This window comes from Astatotilapia calliptera, chromosome 3, assembly GCF_900246225.1.
Source record: "Astatotilapia calliptera chromosome 3, fAstCal1.2, whole genome shotgun sequence".
Lineage (NCBI taxonomy): Eukaryota > Metazoa > Chordata > Actinopteri > Cichliformes > Cichlidae > Astatotilapia > Astatotilapia calliptera.
Genome location: NC_039304.1, coordinates 29,178,250 through 29,192,219, shown reverse-complemented (window position 1 = coordinate 29,192,219; position 13,970 = coordinate 29,178,250). Strand labels below are relative to the sequence as shown.

The following is a 13,970-nucleotide window of genomic DNA, read 5'->3' as shown; positions in this document are numbered from 1 at the left end:
TTCAGTCAGCAAAGGAGGCAAATCTTAATAATCTCCCTGAGTGGCCACATACTGCTATTCTTTGACATGACCAAAGCCCTGGAGTAACAAGGGGCTCTGGACATGAGGATGGCTTTTGTTCATATGGGTTCAACACTTATATAACAGTTCAACTGAAGAAGAAGATATGATGTATTTCCTGTTATGTATTTCCAAATCTGAACAATAAATTGTTATTCAGTCAGTCTGCGTCTGCTTTCATGCCATTTGTTACACATTAGAGAGCTTTGTTGTTTTCAAAGTAGGTGTCATAAATAACAATTCACCGTCACGTCCGCCTGGTTAAGCTGGGAGAGGATAACCGGTCGGTTCGCACTGCAGCTAAAAAAACATCAAGAAGAAAAGCAGCTACGACAAGCCGGCCGAACAGGTAAGAGACCGGAAATTTACCTTCAAAGTAATTGTGAAAAAACGGCTCTTGATTTAAACAAATTCAGAAGCATAATTTTTAGCTGTGGTTGCTCAACCTTGACATGAAAGAGCGATCAAAGGACAATAACAACGGGAAATTAAACAGGTGCTATCAAGTTGTTATTATCGTTATTATTATTATTATTATTATTATTATTATTATTATTATTATTGCATTCTTGACTTTTTAAATGGCCGTGACAAAATTAAAGCATTAAAATATAATGTGTAGAGGTCTAAGGCACTCTTAAGCCGTGAATTTTGGTGTTATTTGGGCTTCAAGTGGACGGAACAAGAATCGCATGTGCAGAAAATCCTCTTATTTTGAAAATCCTCAGACCGGCCGACCTGTCACAGGTGAGTGAGACTCAGAGCTAATTATAAACGCCACTCCAGTAGGTCCAGAGGAGCTGCTGCGTTTAAATGTAACAGAAAGTTGATTGTGTAAAGGATAACTCACACAGGTGGGGAAACACATACCGGTTCACCTTCAACATCAAAGAAATTAACCAGTTTTGCTCATCATGAGGGAAGATGCGGCTGTGAGTATTAAAGAATTTCAAGTAAATAGCGAGTAATCAGTGTGAGACTGTTGCAAGCTAATTAGAATGTGCAGGCTGACGCTTTGCGGAGATTTAACACTTTCCATTGTCAGAAACTGCAGCTTCATTGTTGGTAATCAGTTACTTTGATTTGTTTGAATATTGTAGGAAAATATCGAGGGAGGGGACGAACACGGAGAGGCGACAACATCAGAAGCTGCATCTGGAGAGAGACGACGTGTGAGTACTTAAAAGTGCACTACTCAATGAACCACTCAAAAGACATTACAGTTTTCACATTATGTCCTCAGACTGGTAAGCACTCTCTCTTCATGGTTTCATGTGTCATCGCCAGTTTCCCTGTACTGCTGCTGGCATGTTGTGCTGTTTTTGTTCAGGCAAACGAACTAGATTGACATACCCAGAATATCAAGATGCCTCCTGTCATGCGTGCCTTTTGCACAGCAAAGCTAATTTTTTGCGATCACTGCTGTTGGACTCTTCTCAATCACAAACATACATTGGTTCATTTAATTTCTAAACACGAGATTCTACAGGAGGAGTAGGCTTACCGGATTTCATTTTAAAGTGGATGTTGCGTAACTTCTTTATGTCATGCAACAGTCTAGTCTAAATGTAAAGCTGCTTTTAAGCCTCTACATACTGTATGTACTGTGAATTAAAAGTAAAAGAAGAACCTTCTGCAGGAATACATCCTTAAGTCTCAGAAAGTTACATGTAGCTATTTTGTTTAGATAATCATTATCATTTTAACTGCAATCTGAAAATATTCCATTGATACCAAACTATCACTGGTATTGTACTTGCTGGCTCACAACAAAGAAAAGTGGACCATAATCCATGCATGTTATCTTTACAGAGTATTGCGGAACTGCAGAATATGCTGAAAAGAGTTCCCCAGAGTCCTTTCCATAATCGGTACAAGGTGAGCAGACACACAAATGCACGCTCTTGCTTTCTATCTACAATCCATACTTTCTTTGGAGGAAGAAGCGAGGGGGGTGTCAGAATTTCAGGTTGTCTAAAAATTTTGACGTAACAACTAAAGTTCGGTGTGTGGTTTTTTTTTTTTTGGTTGTTTTGTTTTTTTGTTATATTCTCCAAAGTTTAAATGAGAAAGTTACAATTTGTGACAACCTGAAATTCTGACTAATGAATGGAAAAAACCCCCCCAAAAAACACAGAGGGTAGAAAGCAGTTTTTCACTTACACAGAACTGCAGGTTGTGTAAAATTTGCCTCTGTCATACTTGTGAGTTATGGTTTAAACGGCACCAAAATACGAGTTAGTGTTTAATGGACAGGTGTGGAAGTGCATGTCACATGCCTGGAAAAGTGTATTTACTGATTAGCATTTCAGGCAACAAACACATGATACGTCCTGATAATGTCATTATGTAAACACTTCACTCCAGAAATCTCTTTTTAGTGTCAGTGACTTTTTGCCCACAGGGTGGTGAGTGGTCAGATGTGACTGACAACGTTGAACCACAGGTGAGTTTGTGAGATTGTGTTAATTCAAACTCATCTTTGTGTTTTTAGAAGACCTCCTCTTCTGTTTGTGTCACAGGTTAAAGCTGCACCCTTTGTCTAATCACGCTGTTGTCAAGAGATCTTGTCTGACTGGACTTTTCTATTAATAAAGTGCCTTGTCAGCATGTTGTAGCGTTTAATCTTAGACTGTCATTAAAAGAAGCATTTCTTAGCGATGCTTTCCAAATGACTTTGCGAGAGGAACGATTCTGGTGTGTAGCCATTGAAATATTAAGAAAAGATCAATTGTGGGCGATACTGAAGCAACTAAAGTTAAACTTGGCATAAATACTACCCTGCCACCATGAAACAATCTGTGTAATTGTTGGAGGAACATTTCCTGTTAAGCCCTGAGATGTTTTTGCATGACATGACTAAAATCACTTCCTTTTCTCTCCTTTTAAAAGACGAATGGAGTCAATGGGAGTTCTTCCAGGATGAACCCTTTCTATGCATATTACTTGGTATGTACATTACACTGATTTCATGCTTTTAAACCCAGATGACAACATCACGTTTTTGTTTTAGTTTTTTGTTTTTTAAAGAATAATCTTGTGCCCCACTATCAGGAAAACAAAGGTGACATAACAGAGGACAAAAGAAAGAAAACTTCGGAGAGCGTCGACTGTGATTCCCTTTTTGTGTCTCCACCTGACTTTCAGAGCGATCTTCCCTCTGAAAATAGGACTGAGGAAAATGGAGGCATGTTTCCTGAACCCAAGAACAACCTGTTCAAAAGCCAAAATGACAACAATGACCAAGACCTCTTCCACAGATCAGCACCAAGTCATAATGCAACTGTTAATGGTTTTCATGATGTGACCCTGAACTCTCCAAACTTATTTAAAGCAACTCCGGCTCAGGGGCAGAACCTCTCTAAGAGTTTTCCAACCAGAAGCTCTGACCTCTTTAAAGGCGAAGAGGACTATCTTTTCCAGGCTGATAAAAAGGAAGATTTGTTCGAAACTGCATGGGCTAAGAAGGCGGACCCTTTTGATAAAGCTGCCAGTACATTTGTAGACCCATTCACATCTCCTTTAAATAAGGAGGATGATTTGTTCCAGACTCCAAAATCTACTGTGGCAAATCCATTTTATACTGCCACTGAGAAGGCGGATGATCTGTTTCAGTCACCACAGCCATTTTACACAGCCCCAACCAAAGAAACTGATTTATTTCAGGCAGATTCAACAAAGAAAGACAAACAAGATACTAAAGAGAAGGAACTTGTTGGCTTGTCTTTTAAAGAAGACTTGAGTGCGTTTTCCACTTCATCGACGAATTCAGTTGATCCATTCGCAAGCCCGATCACAAAGGATTTATTCCAAGATGTCTCCAGTTTGGGTGACCCATTTGGTTCCACTCCCTTTACAAAATATGACCCTTTCCAGGATGTTTCTAGTGGGACCCCAGACATTTTTCAGCGACTTCCATCACAGAGAAGGGCCTCCAAAAATATTTCCTCAGATTCCTCATACTCTTCTCTTAACAGTCCTTCAGAATTGAAATTGGGTGTGCCAGACGCATCATCTTCACATGTATTTAAAAAATCAAAAGCTCCGCCACCAGTTCCACCAAAGCCTTTCCAAAAGCCACAAGAGATTACCTTGACAACTCCTCGGGGAACCAAGCATGACATTCTTCAGCCGACCCCCATCATTCAGGCCGGGGATCTGTCTGACTCGCCCAGCCAATCTCCAAGTAGAATGAGCAACGTATGTAACAACCATCATTCATTATCTGTACATTCAAGTGTGCTGTGATGAAGTTCCCTTTGTGCAGTAGGTTGTATATCAGCAGCAAAGTTTAACTCTGATTTGTACGACATGCGCCTGATAGCTTCTTTTATAATCAATTTCGCAGATGCAGTCTTTTAAACGTCCGCCGAAGCCGCTTCCTCGAACTCGACATCGAAGGCCAGAACGGCCACCACAGCCAGAAAAGCCACTAAAACCAGAAATGGCACCACAGTTGGAATCCCCTGTAGGCTAAAAACTAAGTTTCCTCTTGTTGAGCTGACAAATATGCTGGATTTGCTTTGCTTTTAACTGCCTTCTTTGTCTCCTCGCTGCTGTGTTTAGAGTGAACCTGAACCAAGCGTACCGAAGGTCTCTCCCAAACCATCCTTCAAAAATCTAAAACCGATTACTCGCCGTAAACAAAAAACTCCGGTACGCCATGGGGTTCAAATTTCAAATTTATGTGGCTAATTGGTTTGCACAGAAGAGATTAAAACAGTAGTTTGTTTTTATGATGCTCTGAATAGGATATATTATTTTTATAAATATTTATTTATTATAATTGTGCAGGAAATGAAACCAGTGGAGCCTGAGAACTATGTTGTCTTTGAAGACATCCTGTTTATTGGGCAGGTAAGTTTCATTAATCAAATATGAGACTTTGATCACAAATTTTCCAGAGATAGCAATAAAGATGAGGACTTTCTACAGAAAGACCGAGGCGACACCGTTTATGAGATCCTATGGAAATGTTGGATGGAATGAACATTAAGACACTTTTACTACTGGATAATGTCAGTTGGCTTAATATGCATTCCATATAAAGCTACAAGACCAGTGAAGCCAAATTTTACCTTTATGACTACCAATCAATCCCATTCAAGGCAGTTTGTCTATTGGAAAATGTTATTATCGAATGATGAACTGATGCTGTATATTGACCTGATGGTAAAGAGAGACCATCTGAAATGGAAGCCAAACCTCACTGGGTGCAGGAATGTACTCTGTTTAGGGTGGATATGCATACTAAAACTAAATGGCACCACCACTGCGTCACATAAGCTCTTATGCTGTTGTTGCACAAACACATATTGTAACATGAATTATTACAAGAGGGTGGGCAGCTGGCAATATAAAGATCTGTTTTATTAACATCTTAAAACAGGAAAGGTGTGTGGAAGACTGGCCTGATGACAGTCCTCAGCTAGACCCAAACTTCAAACCTGTAAGAACACATTTCTTAAAATTGACCTTGGAGAACATCATGAACTCATGTCTAATCAAAATTATGCTAAAAACATTCAAGCTACTAAACCTGTGATATTTTTTTTTCCCCTAGTCAGGAACACTGAGACTGCGAAGGGAGTCGCTGAAGGTCAGCCACCGTTCGTTATTTGACTAGCTTTTATTTATTTATTTTTTTAATCGTTATTTTAAACCAAAAAGTAGCTAAAAGTCAAATATTTTCTTTAGGCAATGGCCGATTCTGATGGAGGAAGTAGTGAAGATGGGAGTCACAGCAAGAGCAAGGTATCATCGATCTCATTTTATTCATTGTTACACATTCCCGGCTGTTTTACATCCTATGTCTTGCATGTAGCTTCACCTCCAGTATTTCTTATAGAAAAAGAACAAGGCATTCAGAATGTCCCACTTGTCCAGGAGAGGGTCAAAGGTACGCTACGAAAAACCGTTTCCCTGCTTCTTTCTGTGTGACTGTTTGTCATTTTAATGCCAAGGATTCTCACTTTTTAGAGCAAATCTCCCGATGTCATAAATAATGGGAAGAGCAACACGCTGCCCCTCACGAGTAAAGCGTCCAAGGTAACACTAGATTGTCCAAATTCTCTGTGGTTGTGCAATATTAAAGGATAAAACTGGGGAAAAAATGGGAAAACATTATTCTTGGAAGAACAAATAAAATGATCAATGCTTTGAGAAATGGTTCAAGTGGGAAACATTCCTGTGTCTCGGGTGATCTGTGCCTTTCAAATGCTAGGCGAATCTGTAAACCACTACACTCCCAATAGTTTAACTATAAAACTTTAAGGAAATTCTAAAGTAATAAATATTAATAAAACCTGGGCATGACATTTCGCTTCACCATAAAGTTGGTCATAATTAGATTCCTAGCGAGCACACTAATATAAGTGTCGTTCTTTTTTTTTAGGAACAGTTTTCAGAGCTGCAAATGTCTGCAGGAGAGTTTGAAGATAACAAGGAGATGGACTACAAAGTATAGATTATGCTCCTCCCTCTTCTAACATTTCAGTAGAATTCATAACTTTGTTCATTAACAATATGTTTTTATTACCAGAAGAAAAGTGTGAAGCCAAAGGTTGGTCACCTGTTTAGGAGACCATCTGCCAATTCCCCTGTGCTGGAGGAAAAGGACTTGAATGGACATTCACCTTATGCATCAAAGGTAGGTTGTGTGAATGAGTAGTTGGTATGGATACATTAATTTCCCCCAATCTTTGTGTAAATGCTTTGAGTTGCTGCCATGTGATTGGGGCCTGATATTTGCATTAACAATGGATAATGTGCATTTTACAGGGGGCAGCTTTGGAGCAAAGTAGTGGTGAAGAGGAGGAAGAAGGGGAAACTCATGGAGAGGTTGATGCTCTGAAATTTGTTTGCTTTTGTTATGCTTATGATAAATAACAGAGTCTGCAGACTGCCGTGCATTTTAAGAAATATGGTCTTTTCTCTCTCCAGAAAACCAAAAAGTTATTGAAAGTAAAGTTTGTGCCACGCAGAGGATTTGTCATTGCTCCAGTTAAGGTATTACACACACAGAGCACTATTTAAATTTCAGCTTTTACTGCTTTGTAAGTAAAAATCATGTAATTTGCAAAAAAACAGTTTAAAAATGTTTTAAACCATTTTCTCTTCAGACAAATGATGATTCAAAGGGAGCTCATGGTTATACACCTCATAAAGGCTCAAAGGTAGGAGTGTGTAAACTAGGACTCCTGTAGTTTGGACGTTGCATGTGAAGTTGCTCAAATGTGGTATTTGTGGTATGAAGGCATATCACATTCTTGAAACTGTTGTTTTTCCATGTAGGAGAAATCACATGACGGAGCTTTTGGTGCACATGGCTACACACCTGATAAGAAGGTAACAGTCAGATTTGGCTTGCATAAACCTGTCTTCTATAACTCGGTGTCCTGTTTATAACCAGTTTGCTCACCTTTTAAAAAGGGCGAAGCAACAGAGTTAGCATGGTTTTGTTTTTAAGCACTTTTTATAGTCGAATGAAAATAAGTAAATGGGTACATCAAAAAGATGTATTCTTGACTAACCTAATTGTCATTATTTATAATATGTTTAGTTTTTGTAATGAATTACTATTATTGATTACATTCCATATTAATTGCTATTTAGAAACCTTGTAGTTTGAAATGGCATTTGATGTAATGAAGCCTTGTAATCACTCTGCCCACCAATATTGTCATATTGTGACATTAACATCAGAACTGATAAATGAAATTATCACATGGATGGGAAATTCAAACTGCAAGCTTACCAGGAGTTGTACCAATGAAAGGGAAATATTTTCTTATATCTTACGATAATACATAGATTCTGTTTGCCTGCAATTAAGAGTTGCGCAATAAAATTTGACACATATTTTGGCTCCTTGAAAATTATCTATAATGTGACAATTATCTTATCACATTATGTCTTCATGTTGCCAAGCAACCACCTACCTACCAACGGGCTTAACCCGTATTCTTTATAGCATTGTATGATATTATTTCACAATGCTAAGATGTTGTTTATAGCCACAAAATTAGGACGATGCCTCCTATGACACGTGTTGTTGCCTAGCAACCACCTGACAATGGACTAAAATCACAGACCAAATAATACTGCGCCATGAGCATGTACTAGTGTTATTGAATGCATGAGTTAAATGTGACTCAATGAACCCACCTTAAATCTTAATAGGACAAGTTTGCTTTGTTTTGATTGGCCGTCGTTCATTTCATACTTTACAGATGAGTGTGTCCTCGAAAGTTTAAAAAGATTATTGGATTATGCAAACTCAAGTTATTGGTTTCCTCTGAAGGGGAAAAATACGGCTTCTGTATCGCCTTTAGTAGCTTTTTGTATGCTTTGTGAATGATTTGTCCTCAGCAGGATTTAGTTACAGCTTTAAGGGTGAATTCATAACAGATTGAATATTCAGGAATTTTATTATAATATTTTTGCTCTGAGTAATACTATCTGGATTCAGGATGGGGAGTAATGAGTTTTTGATTTCTGATTTTCATAAAGTTTCTTCTTTTCTTAATCTGATAAAGACCAGCTGGTGTGCAGAGGAGCTAGAAAATGAAGAGCTAAATGAAATGGAGGACTGCAAACCGGTATTTTAGATTTTTTTAATTTTTTTTTTAAATTTAAAATTTCTCAAATTTGTGTTTTGTAACATTACCATTAAAATCTTTGAAACAAGGTATTTATTTTTTTTGCCGAGTGACTTGTAAATTGATTCTGATCTATTCGTGCTGTTAAATACATCTTTGTGCCGTCACCATGACAAATAAAATAGTTTTTTCCCTGCTAGAAAAAAGCAAAACCTAAACCTCCCCTTCCTGTGCCACGAAAAGCTAAGACAGCCAATGGACAGAGTGAACTAATCGGATTCAGCTACCACACACCCCAGCATGCATCAAGTGTATGTTTATCTTACAATCATTAGCATAACACACTATTGCTAACACTTATTGAGCTTTGGGTTTCATTTATTTACTTCCTGCTTCTGCAGAATGTGTTTGCTGAGGACTACACGACAGACAGAGATTTCACGAGTCCCGGAGAGATGTATGATGAAGATAAACAGGATGAAGTGGACTTCTACAAACCGGTACTCATTTCACTTTGATTTACTTCTACTGCTTTCTTTTGCCATCATGTAATATATGACTGAAAAATACTTGTTGTTTTTTTTTCTCCCCTGCCAACAGAAAAAGGCCTCAAAACTTCAAAAGTCGCCCAAAAAAGTCCCCAAAAAACTGAAACATAAGGTTTGCTAAACTTTGCAGGAGTTTTTCTTATTGCTGTCTGGTCTTCAGGTACAAGACCGCATCATTACTCTGTCTGTTTCATAGAACAAAGCCACACATGCAGAGAGTGAAGATCCACCAGGAGCTGGTGACTACCTATCAGAGGCTGCTAGGGTGAGTTCACAACTTTTAACATGAAAAAAAACCTAAATGTTACAAAAGTACTTTGACTTATACAGCAATGAATAGTCTGTCCATAATCCTTATCTAATCACACCAGTATTGATGTCCTAATAAGAAGCATTTACTTCCTCCAAGGTTATTCTGGAATGTGATACACATTCTTGACTTGGCTTTGAGTTTGATAACAACTTCAGGCTCAGTTAAAACATTTTCCATCGAATCATCTTCATGGAGAATTTTACCTTTAAATAATCTTTAAATTAACAATGCTGTCATGATAAACTTGGAACACATATCAGTGCTGGGTACAGCATTGTTACCAGTTTTACTATTTTACACTAATAACTCTGTTCTAAACCTGATTTAGTAAATGAAGAGTGTGTTGCTGTGACAGAACCAAAGCCTAAAACAGGATCAAACAAACTGTTCTGAGTGATTTCCTTTCCTTAAGAACATTTTGTCGTTATTTATACATGGCAAACTTTCGTTTCTCAGTCGTCGGCTGCTTTTTGACAATGAAATGTTTTGTTCCCCACTGCTGCCTTCGTTCTGTTTCTCTCTGAACCACATTCCTTTGACATGCGGCCAGACTGGTTTAGTTGCATAGTCTGACACACCAACTACAACTTGATATGTGCAAGGGCTCAGCTTGTTTTGATAAGTCATGTATGAATGTGTGCTGCAGAGACTTGTTGACTCAATCACTGGTTTGTTTTTGGTCACGTCCACCCCTCCTTTCCAATTTAGGCAGAGTGGCGGGCTGCTCAGATGGATGAGCAGGCTTTGGCAGATAATGAGAATGAAGATGAGGATGGGGTCAGTCTTTGGGTTTTTTTTCTGTTCTTTTTTTTTTTTTTAAACACTGCAGATACTCTATTTTAAACAGGCTTGTTTACTGATCTTTCAAGTAAACTGTCACACTTCATTTTCACAGGACACTGATAGTTTGATGGAGTGGTGGAACACAGTGGAGCGTGAGTCACAATCAGACTTGTTCACATTGAAATAAAGGAAGCTAACACTTTGACATATCTTCAAAGCTTAAATAACACCTCTTGCTTGTTTTGCATTACAGAATGGGACGAGGTGGCATCAGACGATGAGGAGATAGTCATGAAAGATGAATCAAAGTACGTGCAGTAATTTGCAGCTTGATACCAGAAGTTAATGTTGTGGTAATCTGTCATTCAGTAAATAAGTACGAACCCCTCCTTTTTAAAAAAAAAATTTTTTCCAGGCAAATGGGAAATGGGTGCAGTGCTTATTTTGTTTTTTTTTTTTTATTTTTTATTTTTTTAAATGTTCAAAAACGTGTGGAAATACAGTAGATAAGGTGAACTAGTTTGTAATGTGATTGAAAGTTAATTATCAGGTATTGGCCACCTTTATTCTTTATAATAGACGGAACTCTCTTAATGAAGCTTTCTTATAAAAGTGCTTCTTTGCCCCGTTGGCTGCCTTCTGCTCTGTTCCCTGACATTTTGATCCCATTGATGTCATTTTGATTTTAAGGTCACATTACATGCCATGTGTTGTGAATCATTTTGGTGGTGCAAAATTATGCCTGGAAAAAATAGCATTGCCTGTCAAATCTATGATATTGGTTCACTTACATTCTGGCTAAACTGGAAGCCAGGAAAATTGGCCTCTTCAGGCCAGGTCAGCAGACAAGCTGATGGGATCCCAGATGTTATTTTATCAAGAACCCGATTTTAACTCGCTGCTTCCAATTCTCTGCTTTGGCTCTCGATTACTTCCCAGGTCGTTCACCATATTGGCAGACAAGGTTCATCGAGGCCTGCGTGTATTCAACAAGGTCTTCACAGAGCGAGCCGAGGTCCTTTGGCAGGACATCATCAAGCTCCACGCCATTGCTGACGACATCAACGAGTTCCACCAGAAAGCCAAGATTGCTGGGATCACTGGTGGCACCACCACAGCTGTGGGCGGTGTGACAGCTATTGCTGGTTTAGCTCTGGCACCCTTCACTTTTGGCGCCTCTCTGGTAATTACAGCTATAGGTGTGGGTGTGGCGACAGCTGGAGGAATAACTTCGGCCTCTGCAGCCATCTCGGACAATGTTAACAACATGCAGGACCAGAAGAAGGTAAGCTGTTGTTTTATAAAGCGCAGTGCTGTAGATTACTTGGAAACTTCTCAGAGCAGTGTTTTTACTTTTCATTTGAAGATTTAATGCAACTTTTTTGTAAAAGTTAAAACTGAATATCACGTCTCATCTCATGCTTGAACCTGCCTTTTTCTTTTCTGACTCTCTTTAGGTTGAGATAGTGCTGCAAGAGTATGAGACTCACCTGCTGGACATCAACAAAATCCTCCACTTTGTCAATGAGGGCTTGTACAAACTGCGAGGCCATCCGTTTCTCAGGTCTGGAACCCAGCATTACTCAGAGGACTGGGAGATCCGCAGGGCCGTCCAAATAATAAGCTTGGTCGACTCCCCCGTGATGCGAGCGACGGAAATGACTGACGGAGCGGTGGCCGCAGTGCAAGGACTCTTTGAAGGCATGGATAAGTTCTTCACCAAGGACTCCAGGGAGCTGAAGAAAAGCTGCAAGAAGGAGATGGTAGCTAGACTAAAAGAAGTTGCAGCCGTGCTCAATGACACAATAGTGGAACTTAACACCTTCAGAGAGGAGCTTCAGGAGGCCACTGGAAGTATTTGAGCAACTCCAGCACATTGCTACTCATTTATAAAAGATTACCAACACCCTCTCCTGGCTCACTGATCGAACTGTTGATTCATTTTGCACCTGCCTTTAAATATGAAGTTTCAGATTGGTTTATTCTATTCGAGGTACTTTGAGTAAATTACAACTGTGCTGCAAGGAGTGCAACACATGTGACGCTTGTAATGGTCACTTTGGCTGCAGACAGTACAATGCAGTTTCATGATTGACATTCCTGTCACACGTATTAAAATGTTTGCAGTGGAAGTATTAGTAGTATTGTGTTTGGTAAATTTTACTCTCGCAACTATTTTTTTTTTTTTTAATTATCTGTAAGAAAAACTTTAGAAGAGCTGAACTCATTTTAGATGTTTAAAGAGAAAATGTGACAGTGCTTCATATTCACAATCAAATGTTTGGGTAATTGTAATTTATTGAATATGTTAATTTATTTTTAATATATCATTGTACTGTTCTCCTACAAACAAGCCTAAAGTTTATGAAGAGAAATAACCCATTTGGATGCGCATTATGTTTTTTGTTTTTGTTTTTTTTGTTTTTTTTTAAATACTGGTGATGTCACTATAATGCAGCTTTTTACTGGTGTTTTTTTTTTTTTTTTTTTTTTTGAATTATATTACATGGCATGGATTTGAGATGTTCTGTGCTGCTAGATATATTACAGATTACTATAGATTTTACTTTGTTACTTTAACATTTTCCTTTTCTGATGAGAACCCTTCTTTTATTTTTGGTAATCTGAATGAGTCTCTATATTAACTGCTATATTGAACCTAACTATGAATCAAGGAAGGCTTTAGTTTGTGAATCTTCCTGCATTAGTTTTAACCTGAGTAAGATGTGTTTGTCAAGACAGTGAAATAAAGAAATATGCTCCTGTAACACTGAAGCTTTGTCCTGTTTGGCAGATTCCTGCACTTCTGGTTGCATAAACTGAAAAGGGGTGATTGTATTGTACTGTAGACTACGCACAAATAAACTGTTATTTGTTCAACAGCTAAATAATCATAAAATGTAATTATATGTAATGTAACTAGGTCTTTAAAGTAAATATTTACTTCTATAATTTGACTTGGCAAACCTAACATAAATAGACATGAAATTAGCATTAGAGCTCAGTTAGTGTATATATTATGGTAGAATTAAAGACTGGGCCCACAGTTTGACGCTAGTTTCTTCATTTTGTGTTTTGGCTGTCAAAAGCAAGTTGTTGTAAATCTATGGAAAATGTGCTTTAATTGCGTTAAAAATGAAGTCGTGAATAGAAAAAAAAAATACCAAAACAAATTAAAAATCAAAGAAATGAACAGGCTGTTATGTTAGTAAATAGGTTTGTAGGGTAGAGATGTGTATTAGTGAGAAGCTAGAATAAAAGGTTTGTTTGTAACATTGTAACTGTGAGTATTTACTGTCATAATTAAAATGCTAGAATCAATAGTTTGGGTTACAGAACTGTGATTCCAAAAAAAAAAAAAAAAGACAGTGGAGGCACTCATTTTTCACCTCATATAATCTATCCAATATCCTAAGACTCTCCTTCACAGGACAGCTAGTTTATTCCATCTTGTCTAGGTGACTGCTAATGCACACACTGAGTCATGTCTTTGTCCAAAAAATGAAAAATGAAAAAAGCATTAAAAGATTCTGCTGTTAAGAAATATCATTTAAAAGAAAGGTGAGAAGAGCACACCTTACAGGTTAAGAATGTTTTAGCCATTAGCAGCTAACAATAAGGCAACTTTAAGCTGTGAAAATAATGATTCTTAATATTTCTTAATTT

The 13,970-nt window shown here is 38.1% G+C and overlaps 1 protein-coding gene across 3 annotated transcripts; it reads left to right on the top strand.

Annotated features, from left to right (window-relative positions):
• The first annotated feature begins 801 nt into the window (after window positions 1-801).
• On the top strand, window positions 802-12,749 carry LOC113019175 (uncharacterized). 3 transcript variants are annotated; one of them, XM_026162713.1, is made up of 30 exons: window positions 802-992; window positions 1,161-1,232; window positions 1,873-1,938; window positions 2,465-2,506; window positions 2,953-3,009; window positions 3,091-4,260; window positions 4,409-4,528; window positions 4,627-4,716; window positions 4,855-4,917; window positions 5,450-5,509; window positions 5,624-5,659; window positions 5,758-5,814; window positions 5,909-5,959; window positions 6,040-6,108; window positions 6,455-6,520; window positions 6,605-6,709; window positions 6,841-6,900; window positions 7,003-7,068; window positions 7,182-7,235; window positions 7,354-7,407; window positions 8,598-8,660; window positions 8,861-8,971; window positions 9,062-9,160; window positions 9,261-9,320; window positions 9,405-9,473; window positions 10,230-10,298; window positions 10,417-10,456; window positions 10,558-10,612; window positions 11,244-11,589; window positions 11,762-12,749. In XM_026162713.1, exons 1-30 carry the CDS (start codon window positions 975-977, stop codon window positions 12,164-12,166), a joined length of 3,693 nt encoding a protein of 1,230 aa, XP_026018498.1. In that variant the 5' UTR covers window positions 802-974; the 3' UTR covers window positions 12,167-12,749. The 3 variants fall into 3 exon arrangements, with proteins under 3 accessions (XP_026018498.1, XP_026018497.1, XP_026018499.1); XM_026162712.1 differs by having other exon boundaries at window positions 803-992; window positions 6,602-6,709; XM_026162714.1 differs by having other exon boundaries at window positions 803-992; window positions 3,115-4,260; window positions 6,602-6,709; window positions 11,762-12,748.
• The last annotated feature ends 1,221 nt before the right edge of the window (window positions 12,750-13,970 follow it).